The sequence below is a fragment of the Anopheles coustani genome, chromosome 2, assembly GCF_943734705.1.
Source record: "Anopheles coustani chromosome 2, idAnoCousDA_361_x.2, whole genome shotgun sequence".
In the NCBI taxonomy this organism is placed as follows: Eukaryota; Metazoa; Arthropoda; class Insecta; order Diptera; family Culicidae; genus Anopheles; species Anopheles coustani.
In genome coordinates this window covers 43,590,356-43,608,577 of record NC_071289.1, presented here as the reverse complement: position 1 = coordinate 43,608,577, position 18,222 = coordinate 43,590,356, and the positions used below count along the sequence as shown (strand labels likewise).

The 18,222-nt window shown below is 42.2% G+C and overlaps 1 protein-coding gene across 1 annotated transcript; it reads right to left on the bottom strand.

Moving 5' to 3' along the window:
• Nucleotides 1-14,882: 14,882 nt before the first annotated feature.
• LOC131264427 (ubiquitin-conjugating enzyme E2-17 kDa-like) lies at nt 14,883-16,071 on the bottom strand. Its single transcript, XM_058266729.1, has 2 exons — nt 15,246-16,071; nt 14,883-15,170 (listed from the first exon to the last, which is right to left on the bottom strand). Exon 1 carries the CDS (start codon nt 16,069-16,071, stop codon nt 15,607-15,609), a length of 465 nt encoding a protein of 154 aa, XP_058122712.1. The 3' UTR covers nt 14,883-15,170; nt 15,246-15,606.
• Nucleotides 16,072-18,222: the final 2,151 nt, after the last annotated feature.

Here is an 18,222-nt window from a genome sequence, read left to right as displayed (position 1 = left end):
CTACGTTTGGAAAAGTACATGACATATTCCTAGCTATTTTATATATGTCCATTATATTTACATTTTGTTTATAATTAGTTCTACTCTCATCTTCTCGTATTAATTCAGTTAAGTGTTTCAATTCTGCCTCTAATGTAGGGCCATCAATATCATTTTAATACATATTTTTAAAGTATTCTAATGGCTTGCTCTTGTCTTCCAAAGGAATGTGACGATCAAAAAAAATCTAAATGGTTCTAAAGCTTCCTTGTATCTTTGCACACGCATGGATAGTTCTTGTCTTCATCACGAAATGTCTGTAAAAATTGATCTAACGATTTAAGTAACATCGAACTTTTAAATAATTCACATTCTACAGATTGTAGCGATTTACTAGTATCATTGAATCGCTGCAAAATATTGTTCCAAAGAATGGTCATAAGGATTGTTTCATATTTTTCCATTTTCGATATAAATGATTATGCTTTTGTTATTGTAACATTGTTTTCGTCATCTGAATTTACGATGACTTACATAATATGTGATATATTTTGTTTCTGAGAGCAGCTTGAAAATTTTAGGAAATTTTTCACTGCTTCGAGGCCTCCTATCAGCTCGAGGCCGCCCGCGGCCGCTTACTTTGCGTACCGCTTGATCCGCCCCTAACCGAGAGGGGTGACGACAAATTGTGAGGTCGTGATTTTTCGCTTGATGTTTAAATTATGTTAAAACTTAGAGTTTCCAGGGCGCACTTCACTATTCGACACTAAAGCCCTTGTGATGCTCAAGCTCAAGAGCGTCGTACTTTCTGATTTTCACCTGCATGAAGAAAACATAACACCTATGCGAGATGGTGTACCGGCGCAAGCCGGAGCCATCGGAAAAGCGACGTGACGGGGAAAAGTGTCGGTACCATTCCGGGGGGATGGTCAAGTGTTTGCACTGCTGCAGATCTGCACACACGCAAATCTTTTTCACATTGCAACGGCGTGCAATCTGGAAGAAACAGAGATTCTCTCTACGACACGAGTCGACGCGGCACCACCAATGAAACCAGCCCTTTTTCGAAGCACCTTCCTATTGGAAGGTATCGCTACTTGGACTCCTTAGACGCGGAACGTTTTAACCCCAGTCAAGTGTCAAACAAACGTGTAGAGGTGTCAAGAAGCGCTCAGAAGATTCGTTTTAAAGCAGCTATCAAAATAAAGCGAAGTAAAGAAAAACAGAATAAAAAATGAATACAATAATTATACAATTCTGTAACATATCGTTATAAACCATAGAAAAGATGAGTAATAATGCGTAATATTTCAAAGATACAATAAATTAGAAAATCTTTGTAAGTAGTTCCAATTTACGATGAAAATGATCAACAATGTAACATAAGAATGTTTAGATGACTTTTTGAAGTTCTTAAAAATTCATGCGGAAAAGTGAATTTTAAGATTATTCTAAAATAAACAGTACAAAGAGGTTGGATGAAACAGATATTTGAGTCAGTATAACTTCTTAGTAAACAATGTTTTAACCTGTAAAAAACTATGTTAACATTCAATGCAATACTATTTAGATGGTAATCAAAATTAAAGCTATCCTTGCAAGTTATTATTAGGTTTTTTCTTCTTAAGTATTCAAGATTAAGTGAACCAATAAAGTAAAACGAAAAGGGTTAGATTTAACTCATTCACTTTTTCTGGCTTACCAGCTCGTAAAAGAATGACTTACCACATCGGTACGAACGAGAGCTATGTTTCCTTCTATGTTGTCTTTTTACATGCCGACGAATGATGAACCTTTTCGATGTAAACCTCATCGTAAGAACGACGACATGAGCATCATGCCAAGATTTTCCTTCTTTCTGCATCCTTCCTCCCTTTTCTCCCCTTGACTGACGAGTGACGCAAACCTAAACAATTAAATCGCAATGTTGTGTCGTGTTTTTACTTGCGTCCTGTGCGGTGAGAGAAACGAGTTAAATGACAACCACGTTCATCTTCTGCATGGCTACCGCATGTGGCGTTTTGTAAGTCGCATAGTTTTCACGTGCCAATCCCGTTCGTTTTTTTTTAGGTTTTCGAAGAGACGAAAATAAGCGACGAGCAACCGGACAGAAAGTGAGGGACCCAAACAAGTGATTTATCAATCAACTAGGTTTTTTAGGCCAGGTACCTGGCCCGTCAGCAGTTCCTGGCTCATCTACCGGCCCATTAAAGGTTCCATGTCGTCCCCGTTACAGTTTCTAGGTCTTTCTGCCGAAGGTATATTGTATTGACAATTGCCGAGCAGTTAGTGGGTTCTAATACAAATATGAATTGCGGGATCAAAACTAACGAAATAATCTGACCCGCTCCCTGTTCGACCAGTGCCTGATCTTGGCGCATAGAATTTATCCCTTTAACTGAAGCCCCCATCGACATAAATGTAAAAGCACTGTGTTGTAACTACAACTTTCGGATTTCGAAGGAGTTCGAAGCGAATAATTATTTTAGACTTAATCAACTCGTCAAAATTAAGTTAATTCATCCGTTTTCTTGATCCTAACCCCCAGTCCTTTTCGGGTTTATATATCGTCCCGGGCTCCGGTTCAAACATTTGAACTATATAGTTCTAAACTAATATTAGTCCCGAGTGAGCGTTCCCGTTCTCACTCCTCAATTCTCACGCTATCACGCATGCAGCCCTGTCGTTTTGACACACTGTTATATCGCAAAATGTTACCAAAAAACTAAACGCGTCTATCAAACAGCTCGGTTAATAGGAAATTTTTCAAAGACAGATGCTTGTACCGAGTTACAGCATATTGTACCAGTTTCTGTGCTCCACAGCGCATGCCCTGTGGTTGCACCACTTTTTATGCTTAGCTTACATGAACCGCAAAGCAACCTTTGCAAACGGTAAAATGTTATTAGTGAGTCAGTCAACGGTCAAAATCTGCGCACATTTGTTTTTCGGCCAGCGTGTGAAAAAAAGGTTTACAAAAAAATGTTTTTTGCGTCTCGTGTAAACTAAGCATAACACTCCTACTACGCATGATAATCCGTAAATGCGAATTGCGATGTGAATTGCGCATTGTTTCGGCCAATAGTAAGAATCCTCTCAAACAGTATTAAAACAATTCAGAGATGTCAATTGCATTGTACCTCCTTCTCTCTCCATGCCATCCGTGCCGCATTCGCTGCAAATTCTGGGGTTCGCTATTCCCCACGTATCAGTTTCTCCTTTCTTTCGTTTGTAATGGAGAATTCCTTCCATGTGTGTGACGATTCGCGAAAGGCGCAGTAACGACTCGACGTTCGGCACACTCTGCCGCTTTCTATCCCGCACTTCCTGTGTTTCGCGGAAGGAACGACCCCCATCTCTTGCCTTGTCCGTTTCGTGGAAGGTTAAGCTACCTGTCCGAACAACAGTACTCTCGGATCGGTCGTCCGTATACTCTGCCGTGGATAGCGGTCCCCACTTCTCGCATTCTTCTTTTGTTTTCTTGTATTCGTAGATCCGCAAACACATGCATTGAGATTCGAGTACGAATCGATTGGCTGCGTTATAAGCTAATCCTGTGTGCGAGCGTGATTGTTCTCACTTCCTCTCACATAATCGCGAAGTGAACTCGGACATACCGTCCAATGCCGTTGGATTTCTCTCTCTCTCTCTCTCTCTCTCTCTCTCTCTCTCTCTCTCTCTCTCTCTCTCTCTCCCTCTCTCTCCCTCTCCCTCTCTCCCTTTCTCTCCCTCTCCCTCTCTCTCTCTCTTTCCCTCTCTCTCTCTCTCTCTCTCTCCCTCTCTCTCTCTCTCTCTCTCTCTCTCTCTCTCTCTCTCTCTCTCTCTCTCTCTCCCTCCCTCTCCATCTCACATTTCCCATTTCACATCTAACATCTAACATCTACCACCTCCCACCACCCAACACCCACCACCCAGCACCCACCACCCAGCACCCACCTACCACCGTCCACCTCAAACCTCCCACCACCCACCTCTCAAATCTCACCTTTCACCTCCCACCAACATACCTCCCACCACCCATCACAAACCACAAACCTCCTGCCACAAATCACCCATCTCCCATCTCCCATCTCCCATCTCCCATCTCCCATCTCCTATCTCCCATCGCATTCACACTGCCTCTCTTTCTCATAATCTCTCTCCCTTTTTATTCATCTCTCTCTCTCTCTCTTTCGCTCTCTGGCTATATCTATCCCTATCCCTATGCCTCACCTTGTCATACTTTCCATTTTTGTCTCTCTTTTTCCCACTATGACTGCCTCTATCTTTACTGTTTGTCTCTCTCTTTCTCTCTCGCTTTCTCGTTCTACCTTTCCCTATTTCTTTCTCTCACTCTTACAAACACTAACAACTCAAAATTCCAACAATTGCGCACAGAAGGGTCGGTTTTGTTTAGCAGGCCCAGTTTTCTGATTTTGAATTAGTAGCGGCATCGAATCAGTCATCGATCGAATATGGATTACTTTTCGCGCGCGTGTTTGTTGGGCCATGGTCGACCCTCGGAAGGAAAATTATTATATAGGATGTTACGAGCTGATGTTACAATAATTTCTTTGCGAGGCTCGTACGTCTTCCCGACACTCATTCCAGCGGTGCACGTCTTACTATGGATGCGAAATTCCGGCACACGGAACGACACACGAAGACAGTGACGACCATCATTAAATGACGCTTTAATGCCACAACATGGACGGCATGTTTTGAACTCGCGCGAATGTGCCGTCTTCAGCCGTTTTCCAGCAGGGCCAAAAGAGCACCAGTAAACACAACATTAACAACGCTTACACTGAAAAGCACGCAGCCCTTCCTGAGAAGGTGGACTTTCCCTTGGACCTGCTGGAAGAACTATTCGAAGCATTTGACGCTCAATCAATTGCAACGCGAATTCGTGGGCAGGAAATGGCGGTGTAAGCAATCGGCACGTCACGGTCACGGTTGGAACCAAATTGATGTTGCCTCCGGGCTTTAAGGCTGGGTGAATTGAAACTCAAACAGGGGCGGATGGATTTGGAGGACGATGCCAAGAGACCATATACGAAGGGATAATGATACTTGAATTGAGCATTTGATTGGGGTGTTATTTGATGCAATTATCCACGGAACAAATTGAAGCAAAACGGTGAAGATTTCTATTTTAATTCCTGTTATCAGTGGTATGCAGTTCAGTTTTCCTCGATAATTTTTTATTTTCATACGCAATATTTTTGAATTATATCAATTACATTTGAGCGTCTATTAAATAAAATGAAATTGAACAATGAAATTCAAAAGCAAAATGAATCATTCGTAATATTTACTATTGGCACTAAAACAGTTAAGAGCATTAAATTACAGCACATTTATGGACAGCAGCTTCATCATATTTCTCTTTGACTTTTGCCAAACATTGTAACTATTTGTATTTGTATTCATCACATTTGATCGTAAATCATAATCTTTAAATCCCTTCTTTGACAATGGACAATATTTTCTGCTTGTAATGGAGAATGGAAGCCACGTTCGTTCACTTGCCCTGTGAATAATACCACCCACGTGGGTGAATGGTTTGAAAAAGAATCGAATAATTACCCTACACTTCGCCTACGAAAGAGGTCCGATGGCAAAAGTCACGAGTGAGTGACGAAAAATCCAACTGTTAAGAAAACCTTGAAACTTTTGCTTTGAGACGTCAACGTTGACATTGATTATTTATTCAACGACGTATCGTAAACTGGCATTATGTTTTCATAGGTACTTGAAAAAATTTATACCCTTCCCTTTTTCTATCCATCAATCTTCAGCACCAACAGTAGCATGAAAGCTGCATTACAGATCATCCGTATGGAGCTGATTTTATGATTCACACCTTCCGTTCCGATTCAGGAAATATATGTACAGTTGCACTTCTCAATTGTTTTACGTACTTTTCCATTTCGAAAGCCCAGCTACCGAACGGAAAAGTTACGTGATCGGGCAGACAAATTTAAGTATTATGGAAATTTCATTTCATAATCCATAATAAACTCACTGACTTACCTTTCCTTGCTAAGGATTAAATGGGGTTTTCCCCGACGGAGTAAAACTTGGCAGTAAATTTGGAAACATGCTCTTTGAAGGAATGGAAAATGAATGGAATGGATGCGATAAGGAATGGAAAAGAACGTAGAATGGATCCGTTCACGAACGCATCGATCATCGAAACGCTATGCGTAAGGGTTAGAAAAAAATATTGCAAAGCTTCTGTGTTTCAAGTGCGAGAAGCCGAACTAGTGGTTGAGAAAGGGGGAAGAAAATTAATCGAGATCATACTTCGACCGAATTGATAACTTTTCCAAGGCACGCCCACTGGGCGCTGTGGGATATCATGGACCTCAGTTGGATAAGCTGCATGGAAAGTGACATAATTTATGCTTCCTCTAATAAAACGTGAAAAAGTAACGAACCATTGGTTAAAGTAATTGAATAGCATAGAGAAAAGCCAATAAATCATAAGTGTTCAGTGTTCAATATCGTTTGTTGTTTTAAATTAAATATATGAAATGTTAGAAAATAATTGTTTTGGCTCTCGAACGGTTCGACAATTCTGCAAACATCGACAGATCTAGTCAATGAGTTGTGTGTCCTGTAGACGATTGTTTTTCGAAAATCCTGGTGCGTGTTTGTGTGGAAGGGTCGTGGCCTCACTGAACATGAGGCCGTCAGAAGGTGTAAATCGCGAACCGGAATAAACATGCCACTAAATTAAGTGAAACCAGGATTAGATATGCAGATTACTTTATTGAAGTTGATTCTGTTTCAAAAACACTCATTAAAGTGATTAAAATTGAAACTAATTTATGTGTGGGAAACTTAATTTATGTGGGGGAAACATCTTTGCAACAGTCTAGTGGTTTATCAATAATTGTAGTATGCTACCCCTGAGGTTGGGATGAAATAAATCATGCTAATTTCGTACCGTTACTTTGCACACACAAACCCAACCACCACTTAACTCAGTGCTTATGAAGTGCGAATGAACCGAATTTTGCCTCACCAGTTTTCGAATCAGAGAGAATTTTCCGCTAAACAATTCCGCAAAACATTCCTTCGGGCGGGAAAACACAGTGCTCGCGGAACCCGTGTGGAAAATTACTTTATTCGCCCGGGAAAACGATTTGCAATGGCGCCGAATGAAAGATTTTGTTGAGGTGGGATGTTATACTTGCGGTTGTAAAGTTTTACAACGTCGATCATAAAATCTGTCCAGCAGAATGTTTGCTGGAAATGGTGGGCTGGCGCCAACCGCGGCTTATTATGAGATGTGTAATTTCCGCGGAACGGAGTTTCCAAGTGGAGGAAAGAACGGTGGCGTGTTTTCAGGTCGTTTTTCATTACCATTTGTATCGAGTTAATTGCCGGGTTGCCAGGAGGTAAGTCCGGCGAACCATTAAATCGGCACTTGAAACGGCGGAATTTGAAGGAATTTTAATCTCAAGCATGAACAAGTGATGAAAAGGAGGTTCATTAAACGATTAACATTTCTTAACTGTTTTCTGCAAAGCATTCGATTAGAGTACGATTGTAAACGTGATTTATTTCTATCATTTCATAATAGAGATTAGTGGGCATAGAGTGGTTTAAAGTATCAGTTATTATTATTTTCGTACCGCAAAATGTTATAAAAATTATAAATCTATCACATTGCAACCAAATAATCTGACAATCCCGGTTAAACCAAATATCTTTCATAATCATTATTTTTCCCCCAAAAGCTCCATTAAAACCACGAGCTAACATTACATGTTCCTACCAAATGAATTTCAGTTACACTAATGAACCCAAAACTGAAATCCACGTTCGTCCTGATCGGGTTTTATGAATTATAAATACCAACTGTCCCATTTTATGTCAACATCATGCACACGCCTTTCTCTTGGTGTGCAATTTACGTTCTCGCTAACCAAACACACTGTGTCGTATCATTTTTCAGATATTTTTTTTTTTATTTCTTCTTCTGCACTCTCAAATTGGTTGCATTAAAATTTCGAACCCAAACTTTTTATCCTCAGCCTGTGGTTTTAACGTCAGCCCTCAGGCCTGGAGTGATCGTTATTTTGGTGGTTAGCTGGTAAAACCCTGAAACGACACCCAAATTATTGTTCTCATTAAAATATGTATCCCTCACACACACATAGACATGTGTAAGTATTTTCCTCTGGGGGACTGTGGCGACAATGTACGTTCTATGTCGTCTGTCGTATTTTAATCGAGAACGCCAAAGGACCCACCGGAATCTCAATAAATCATGGCCTTCAGGTGATAATTTTACATCCGGCAGGACGTTCACTCCCGGTCCACCGCGAAAGATGCGCAAAGACATTTCCTCCGGGGATCCCGTTCCTCGACGGACCAACTCCAGGCTGCCGGAGCGCTGTTGACGGAATGCGCTTTGCCTTGGCGTTTCCGCTTGGCGCGCTGTCAGGTGGTAAGAAATATGACGACAACATACTTCATGCGCATAGCTTCGCGGCATCTGAAAGGATTGGGGGTCTGGGGATGTTCGGTTTCAGTTTAGATGAACTAGTTTAGAACCAAAGCCAAGGAAAAAAGCGACAACTCACATGAGTACTTGTGGCCGTTGCACGCTTTTCCCTTTGGGAAAAACATTTTTCTTGGTTTGTTTTGGGTTGGTTTAAAAATGCGAACTAAAATAGCTCGTCTAACGTACTTCTTCTTCTTCTTTCGCTATGCGAGTCGGGGTATATCCTCCTACGCTAAGTCGAACGTTTGTTCCCTTACTCGTAATCAGAGGCGTACCGACTCTGTCCGAACTCCTATGAAGGGGCTCGTCCTTTAGGACCGGCTAATAATAGCCATATGTCCACCCGCCGGCCACGGGAGGGATAATTCCTTCCGTTGTCAGGACACAAGAACTCGTGGTCCGCTTGATTGACTCAAACAGAACGAGATGTGCGGCAGCTAGGATTTTTCTGACCTGAGCTCCAGCTCGGCGTGACCACGCGGTCGTGCCGTAACCTTACTTTTCCGCTAACCCTTTCAGGAACTGCACTGCTAACCTCCGCTCTGATTCACTGCCGAACTGAAAACTCCGTCTAACGTACAACAAGCATGCGGAATGAAATGAAACATGCAACGTAATGCAATAGACTTCGAGTAAAGTGACTGTTTAACATGTAACATTCGTACCAGGGTTCAATAAACTACTACTGAGTTATTAGAAGACCACTGCATTAGAAGATTGGTCTATTAGAAGACGTAATATAAACAGTATGATAAATAAATTGAAAATATGGCCACGAAACAAAAACAGTGAATACTATGAGGTTTTTGTAATACTAAGATTATTTCTTGAATTATTTTTTTTTATGAAGGGAAACATGAATTTACCCCTGCTAGAAAAGGAATGGAAGTTTATTTAAAAAATCTGATTCTTCAATCCCATCTCTGATTTCAAAGTTTTGCGTTTAAAGTTAAGCTCTGGTGGGAGAATACAATTAAACTTGCATTATTGATTAGTTCTCACAAAAAAAAAATCGAAATGAGTTGGAACGTTAAGTCATTGATATTAAAAAAAAAAACAAAACAACAGACGCTCCAACTAACAAGCTGGTGTCAAAGGCTAGTTTAATTGATTTACTGCATAGAAGGGAACTCCCCAAAGCTGGGCGTGTTCGGTGGTAGAGAAAAACAACTCTTTTACGACTCAAATCAAGTAAAGCCAACCCCTTCGGTATGGTGGTTACGGTCATTAACTAAACAAATATCACACTTTATATCAACTGGTGCTGTTTCACCTCCCCACTCTATTGAGGGTAATTTGTAAACTCTCATACGCAAACAAACCACCGCGTGTGTTGGTAGAGTTTTCGGGACCAACAACGCCAACAACGACGACGCTGGAGATTTCGACGAAGAAGGCTTCCATCCAAACTGCCAGAAGAAACCGTTTGGCAAATTCCTTCTCCTCCTCCTCCTCGCGAGTCGTCTCGAGGATGTGTATGTGAGATTCGTCCGCGAGGATCGCGGGACCTTGGATGAAATTCCCTCTCAGAGCTGAGATCGGGGAGCGGTTACGAGCCGGCGGTTACGAGGAATGTCAAATAAATCGCTCAATTGACATCCAACAAGACGTGAATAATGTTTCACAAAACTGTCTTACCCGTCCGCGGGATGGTGCGGGAAGGGGATGAAAGAAAACCGGTTCCAAGTCAACACGAGGGCCGACTCTCAGTTTCCTCCCTCCCTTGGTTACAACATCAACTTCTTCTACCCGCACGAGCGAGGAATGAATCGGTTTCGCGACACTGACGCCCTCCAATCCATCGATCTTGCCAGCCTGGTTCTCCGTCCAGGCAGTTTCGGTTGGCACTTAAGCCGCACCACCGTTTTGGCTGGAATTAGTTTCGAGTTGGTTTCTCCCTCCCTGTTGGAGCCAAAACGCGAACGCGAGTTACGTGATGTTTATGTATTTTATGTAAGGTTATGGCACCACCATTCTGCCAGATCCGTCTTCTCATTGCAGCTTCCGTCATCGAACAGCACGTTTTGCAAGTGTTTTGACAAGTTGCAAATACCTTGAACGTTATGCAGCATGTTTGATGTGTGTGTCTGGGGAAACCCTCCAATAGACGATTTCATTCGTTTTTTTCAATAGAAAAAGTGCAGACTTTGTGAAAACAAACGAATTCAAATACGAAATCAATACAATCAGGGTGTTTCGAACTCCGAATGAAACACCACCAGAATACAGCAATCGCCAAAAAAGGTCCCAAATTCCATAACCAATTGGCTGAAGTGCAACTGCCACATTGGAAAAGGCTGCGCTCGACTGACCTCATGTGTGGTCTTCATTCAGGAACACCCAGAAACAAACCAATCGCTTTAAGGTGACCACCACCAGCTAGGAAACCCTGGCGAGACCTGGCATGGAGGGATGCAATATCAGTAGGAGCCGTGTTTATGTTTGTTTTCTCGCTCACCTCGCTTCACCAAACAATCGGTCGTGGCTTCGCATTGCCAGTTCAAAATGGGTATACTGGTTTATTGTTGTGTGTAAGTTCTGTTCCTTCGCGATTTTCATGACGAGTTTTCTTCTCATGTCTTAAGAATTCCGTTCCGTTGGCCAGCGGGAAGAGCTGAAATGTTCATTTCTTCTGGACCTTGAATCCGCAACGAAACAGGCACCTTTTCTTCTTACATCTCACTTTCGGCCGGGTCAAGCAGAAAATGTACAGGCGAAGACGAGGCATTTCCTTTCCTGTTCGAGCCCTTCGTCTTTCTGTAGATTAAATTGTTCAATCGTTTAGAAACGATTCTGCCACAGGGTCGTGAAAGAATCTGGCGTTGTCTAACGTTTGACGAAGGTAGCTCCGGCCTGCACGCTGTGTGTCTACCTTTGACCGGCCGGAACAAGAGCTAATTTATTAGAAAGTATTCTTAAAAGATCCCTTTTCAACCTTCATCCATACAGTGCTCATCAGACGACGTTGAGGAGTGGAGTGGCAAATCGGAATCCGTCCGGAAGCTGGGTGCTATTTCTTTTGCAAAGGTCAAGCCGAGAAAGCTGGATGCAACTGGACGTATTATAATGTCGATTTGTTGTAATTGGGTTAAATGGTTTGTAAGGGCTTTGAAAATTGATCTTTGTTCTGAGAATGACGATACGGATACTTAAAGTCAACAAATCTTCTCAGCAATCGGAAGATCAAATTGTTAATTAAAGAAAACATTGAAATGGAAACTGTGGAACGAGAATTTGGTGATGGTGTTTAGTTGTTTTAAAACAATTTATCTTGAGTTATGTTTAGAGCTAGTTCAGAATAAAGAAGCAAATCATTTTATAAGACACTTGTACCATTTTCGAAAGTTTTAGTAATTTAAAGTTTACGTACAACAAAGCCAAGTTGCAACAAATGTTATTTATAAGGGTTTCGAGTTTCAATAGTTTGAAAATTATAAACTCAACAATATTCAAACGACCCGAACATCGAATTGAATAAGTATTTCAGACAAATGGAAGCATGATTCGATTTTCTGTTGGTTCCGAATTCCCAACAAACTTAACCGCCAGCAAACAACAATACCAGGCATCATAGTAACCGCAAAATTTATCTGGAAAAGGCGACAAGCAAAACTTTTCCGGACATTTCCCCATAGCAGGTCTGCGTGAAGAAAAAAGTCCGACAAAATGCTAGTTCCACTCGAAGCCGTTCTCAATTTTGATGTACACGGGACGAAGACGGTTGAATGGTTAGTTGACCACACAGGAAAGTTTTCCCTGATCGGAAACTCTAAAGAAAGAAAGAAAAACGCGATTCACTACTGGTTGGTTAGGTAAAAGTGTAGGTCGTGGATGGGGTTGACCGAAAAGTTTTTTTTCTTTTTATTAGCAACGTAGAAAGTGAGTAAAAAGCTCACTAAGAAAAAAACTCCACCCTCAGTTGATGTTAAATGTCTTGCCCCAAACCAACCACGACCGATTTGCGGGAACCAAATCGAAAGGGAAATTCAATTGTGCAAAACAACACAACAACTAAGTAAAAGTGACGTAAAGCTAAGCAATTCCGTACGCGATGGAGAAGAAGACAAATGGACAATAAAAGAGGGTCCTTAAATTGCAAACGACTGCGGTAAATAACCGAGAGGCCATGGGCAGGAAAGTCTTCCAATCAAAGGAATTAGAGACAACTTGCTTGATGTTCATTAGCGAACAGGGAGTCATTTAATCCGGACAAACTAGGGACCTTCCATAGGCCGGTTTACAGGATGTTTACTCAAACAAGACTCCAACTCATCCTTTAGTACCATCTTCTATCGTTGGCCTTCAAAGTTTCTCGATATATGCATGCAGATATAATTTAAAGATGTACGGAAGGAATGCGATTCGTTTCCCAACAAAAAATCGAGACGATTTTCATTGATTGTGAGTTGAAACATTGCCGCACGAAGCGGGAAGGTACACCAGGACCGATAAGAGTGTCGCTTCACATACACAGACAGTTGTGACAGACACGTGTTGGTCCTAAGGAAATATCCTTTATCATCCTTCCAATTGTTACACTCTCGCTCATAACTAAAAACTAAGGGTCTCAGGGTTTGTGAGAGGTACGCTACAATGCCTGTTATGCGCTTTGCATCGCTGTCTTTTTGGACAATTTATGACTTATTTTGACCACCGACAACGCGACGGAGGTTCGGACTGGAATGGCTAATAATGGTTGATGGATCTTTTGTTGAATGAAACCGAGCGGAGGGTTGATAAGTCAATTGAAAACATTTTTTCCGGCTTAAAACCAAGCAAGAGATCGTTAGTGTGGCTATGCATCAAAGAATAGGGACGCTACGCTACCCTGATTGCAGAACTAAGTTCTCACCAACAAATGAGAGAAGAGAATAGAAATAATGAGACTCTAGATCCTAGCGAGATAACTATATGCATACATTTGTTATTTGAATAAAGATTTATCTGTTTTAATCAATAGATAATCTGTAATATTTCAAATGCTTAAAACGCTGCTAAGATGCGTAATAAGATAAAAGTAAAAAACCCGGCAGATTTCTTGGTAACGCACCCGACCAGGATAAATATCACGACAGGGCGTGTGTACGGCACTGAACATGACTTTAAAAACATCACAATGTCACAAACCTTTCTCCAACCGACGATGCGACGGATCCCCAGACCACCCTAACACCTTCATGCGTGGCCAAACCGTCTTAGGACCTGCCTTTGAGCCAGGCGCACCCGAACAATTTCGATTTGGTTTGAGTTTCGAGTCACTTTACAGTCGGAACGTCGACGATGACAGTCTCCACACGCAATTACCAGGACGACGACGACGGCGACATGACGAAAAACCATACAATCATCTGTCATGAGAAGATTATTATGATTGTAATTTCCGGCACGTGCGGCTGCCGTTAAGCGTTATGGGCAAGTTCGGGCCCTCTGCCCGGAACCTGGCTCTGAAAATGCGGGCTCTCTGTCGCTTTCTCATGCTCGGTCAGGAGGGGAAGAAGGTCTTCAAAGGGGAAAACGGGGTGGGCAGGCGTTAAACGGATGCGGATAAAGAACCATAAATTGCATCTTAAGTAAGTGCTGACCGAAGGGGACGACATGAGGGCAAGCCGTTTAGCGATGACAACCCTAACATGGAGATGGGTTTTGGAAAGATGGCGCTGTATCAGAAACGGTGGTGGCCAGGCTTGCTTAACCTGGATTGGCGCAGATAAGATGCATACTAATAATTCAGTGACCCCAAGAAGGTCTTCGCTGATCCATCATCGTCTTAGACGAGGCAACGCAAGCTTCAGGCTAGACTTGAAATAAAGCTTTTCCCATATAACATTGCAGAACATGTTACCAAAGCATCGCAATCCTAACGACAGCAGTTAATGATGTTTCGAATACTCGAAAGAGTGATTGCAGTTTTCATCCGATCATAATGAGAATTTAACTTAAAGGTCACGTTACAAATGAGGCTCAATCGGGCAAATAAACTTGTTTTAGTACACTGTATTCCCTTTATGACGAGTGCTTCGGTCCATGATTAACGTGATATTTGCTTACAAAAATGGAGGGTTTGTAAAGGTTTTCATCCACCTTACTCTAGCTCCTCGTAATTCTGCAATTATGAAAAAAACTGGCAACGATCGTGAATCATGAAACAGCTTTTAACAGGTAGTATATCGCGGGGGGTCCGCGACAGCCGAGCGGTAGCGCCGGTTAGAAAATAGGCCCATGAGCGCCAGGGCTCGCCACCTCGACGGCGTGGGTTCGAATCCCAACCGAGACCGGACCCTCCCCTGTACGAGAGGACTGACTATCCACGTACAACAGGGAAATAAGTCTCGTAAGCCCTTAACGGGCAGGCATGACCAAGAGGTTCGCCAAGGACGCCAAGAAGAAGAAGAAGAAGATTTATTGAATTTATTGGGTTATTTTTTATCAAATTGATTATACAATTGAAGAGTTCAGTTATGTTGGACAAATAAATTCAAGGAGTTCAAGAAAATTCTTCATGAATACAAAGATCAATAGCCTCTTTTAAGTCTACAATTCTTCTTTTTGATATCAGTTTATTAACGGTTCCTATTTCTGGATGTCTGGCAGCATTCGATTAAACTTCGCAGACTATTCTTGGTTGGTAAAGTCTTGGCTACACCTACAGGGTGGAAGTTACAATGGCAACGCAATGTAAATTAGTCTGAAGCTAAAGGAAGAAACGCTAGTGTTAATGGATTTGGTGAGAAATATGCTTTTTCCATACGCAACAGAAAATACTTACCAAAAGTGATCGAAAGAAACTCTGGCTCAGTTTTGTTGTCGGTCGTATTGCCAAGGGGTGGTTTTTGTTACTGTTCTCGTATATCAATGGACAGGTTGCAACTAAATACTAAAGTGAGGATAATATCTGGTCCAATCGATGATGAATAGTCTTAGTCCTTTGAGTTTACTGTTAAGCTGAAGATGTTGGGGATGTGGTTGGTGATGTTGCTGTTTGTTACGACGATGTCGATGTTGACTTGTTCTTGTGCTTCTTACTTGCCTTGACTGAAGACTTCGTTACTGCTGATGGTTTTGATCCCGCAGACGCCACCGCCGCCACTCATATCGTAGGCTAGATGCAAAGAATCGCCTTGAACGTATTACATTGCATATCTTTGTGTCCAGATCCGTGCAAATCGATTATATATTTCCCGATTTGTTTTATATACTTGGGCGATTTCGAAATTCAGTGGATCGTCCGGATTTGGATCGCGAAGCATACAGTAGATAAATAATAATACTTTTGACACGGTAAGAACAGGTGTCCACCATTTATTTTGTAGAATGTCCGGACGCATCGAACCGTCGCTGCTTATGTTGGGGTGGTATATACGTGTTGTGAAAACCACCTCAGGTGGTTCCATCGGATAGTTTAATGGAAATGTTAATGTTAAGGAAAACATGCCTCCCTGGTATGGGCTGTCTGGTGGTCCCATGATTGTAGCTTGCCACTTAAGCAGAAGTGGGTGAACAGGGACTGCTGAGAAAAGTGTCGGCGGGTTTCTTTGCAACTGTTCTAGTTCCCTGTTAAGTCTTTTTGACGCTATAGTCTTTACCATAACCATTTCCGCCGTGCGTGGATTTGTGTGTGTTGTGAAAAAATCCACTCTACGCTCCGCTACAGTTTGATGATCACTTTTAGTTACTCTTCCTAGTCTCGGCAGATTCGAACCCGATGTCCGCCTGTTGCTATCTTCTCTCGGTTATAATTGCTGTACGCTTTGGTATGCTCCACAAAGCAAGCTTTGTGATGTGAACTGAAGACTTAAATGTATTTTCACACTCCTTGTGTAGACTCAATTTATCTCGATTCACGGATGCAATTCGGAATTCAACACAAAATCAACTAAACAACGTTTCGCGATACGAAATATTTTAGACGCAAGAGCTTATTCAGCGACTGCAGTAGCAACTAAAGTAGTGTTGCGAGGTCCGTGAAGCACCTATCTGGAACGATCCGTTCCTAGGAGAGAGGTGATGCACCCAGGTCCACTCAAAAGCGGACTACAGGTTCTTTGGAACGAATATGAAAGGTATCTTAAAACTACCGCCTCGCAGATCGGTCGAAGAGAGCGAGAGAAAGTTTCTATTTCACAGCTCGCAACTAGAGACCCTAGTCTAACTGTTCTTGTTTTTTATACACACAAAGAACTGGGTCGAAGCCGTTCGGCCCGTTCTTTACGTGTACAAGCAACGGGTAGGGACACCATCCAGACCAATCAGTTTTTTATACACGTAGTGAACTGGGCCGGACCGACCAGCCAGTTCTTTGTGTGTACCAGCGACGGGTAGGTGCACCGTCCGCACCAGTCTGTTTTTTATACACGTAGTGAACTGGGCTGGACCGTCCAGCCAGTTCTTTGTATGTACCAGCGACGGGTAGGTGCACCGTCCGCACCAGTCTGTTTTTTATACACGTAGTGAACTGGGCTGGACCGACCAGCCAGTTCTTTGTGTGTACCAGCGACGGGTAGGTGCACCGTCCGCACCAGTCTGTTTTTTATACACGTAGTGAACTGGGCCGGACCGACCAGCCAGTTCCTTGTGTGTACCAGCGACGGGTAGGTGCACCGTCCGCACCAGTCTGTTTTTCATACAAGCAGTCATCAGGTTCTTTGCACCCAGTTCCGCGGACTTGCTCCTAAGGCTGTGGAACCCAGTTCCACTCCGTTCCAAGACATTTCAAAAAATCTCATCACTAAACTAAAGTAGCTAGCAAATGCTCACATTCACATGCGACCAAAATGTTTGCCTCAAACATGCTAGACCCAAATGTAAGAGTGAGACAACAGTATGCCTCACTGCGGAAAAGATGCTGTCAAAATTGTTCAGTAGGAATTGCTATGCCGAATTTTTCAAGCCAATTTCAAATTCAAACACTGTTTAGTACAGTTTTTAATTCAGTTATTTCTGTTAAAATTTGAATATAGAACAAACTAGTTTTTTGGAGGCCAGGTACCTGGCCCGTCGGTAACTCCTGGATCCCCTTCCGCCCCATGGAAGGTTTCATGTCGTCCGCGTTACATTTTCTAGTTCTTTTTGTAGAAGGTCTTTTGTGTCAAATGGCGGTTATAATTTAAATACAAATTCTAATTGCGGAATCAAAAATTAGATGCGAAACGTTTTGGTCCTCTTCCTGGTCGACCAGTGCCTGATCTTGGCGCACAGGAGTGTTGCTTTAACTGAAGCCCCTATCCACATAAATGAAAAAGCTCTGTTATATCACCGATGGCTCATGAAATCACGTTTACCAAACCTTTCCGTTAATTCAGCAGGAGGTTTCTTCATTGCCAAGCCGAGTTACAACACATTGCAACTCTACTTTTTAAAGTGACGGGTTTTTAACTCCTGCTACGCATGATAATCCACATGATTGCGATGCGATTGCCACATTGTATCGGTCATAGAATAAAACCCTCTCCGAAAAGGGAGACAAAAATTAAGAGAAGTAAAGAGCATACATTGATGATACTTCCGGTGTACATCCGTATCTCTCCATCTCCACTATCTTGCAGGATCCTTCTGGATATGTGATAATTCGTCAATGGTGCAGTATCAGCTCGAAGGCCGGAACACTGTGATGTTTGCTCCCACACAACACGAAGTCGTATTAAGTTGAAGAAATTGAATCATATATTAGTATTTTTCGAATCGGAATCGCAGTAAGCATAGACAATGTACGAGCAATGTATATTCTTTGTTCCATATGATGCCGA

Coding starts and splice junctions, on each gene's coding strand:
- LOC131264427 (XM_058266729.1), bottom strand. CDS start 16,071: ATGGTTATGGTAAAGACTATAGCGTCAAAAAGACTTAACAGGGAACTA.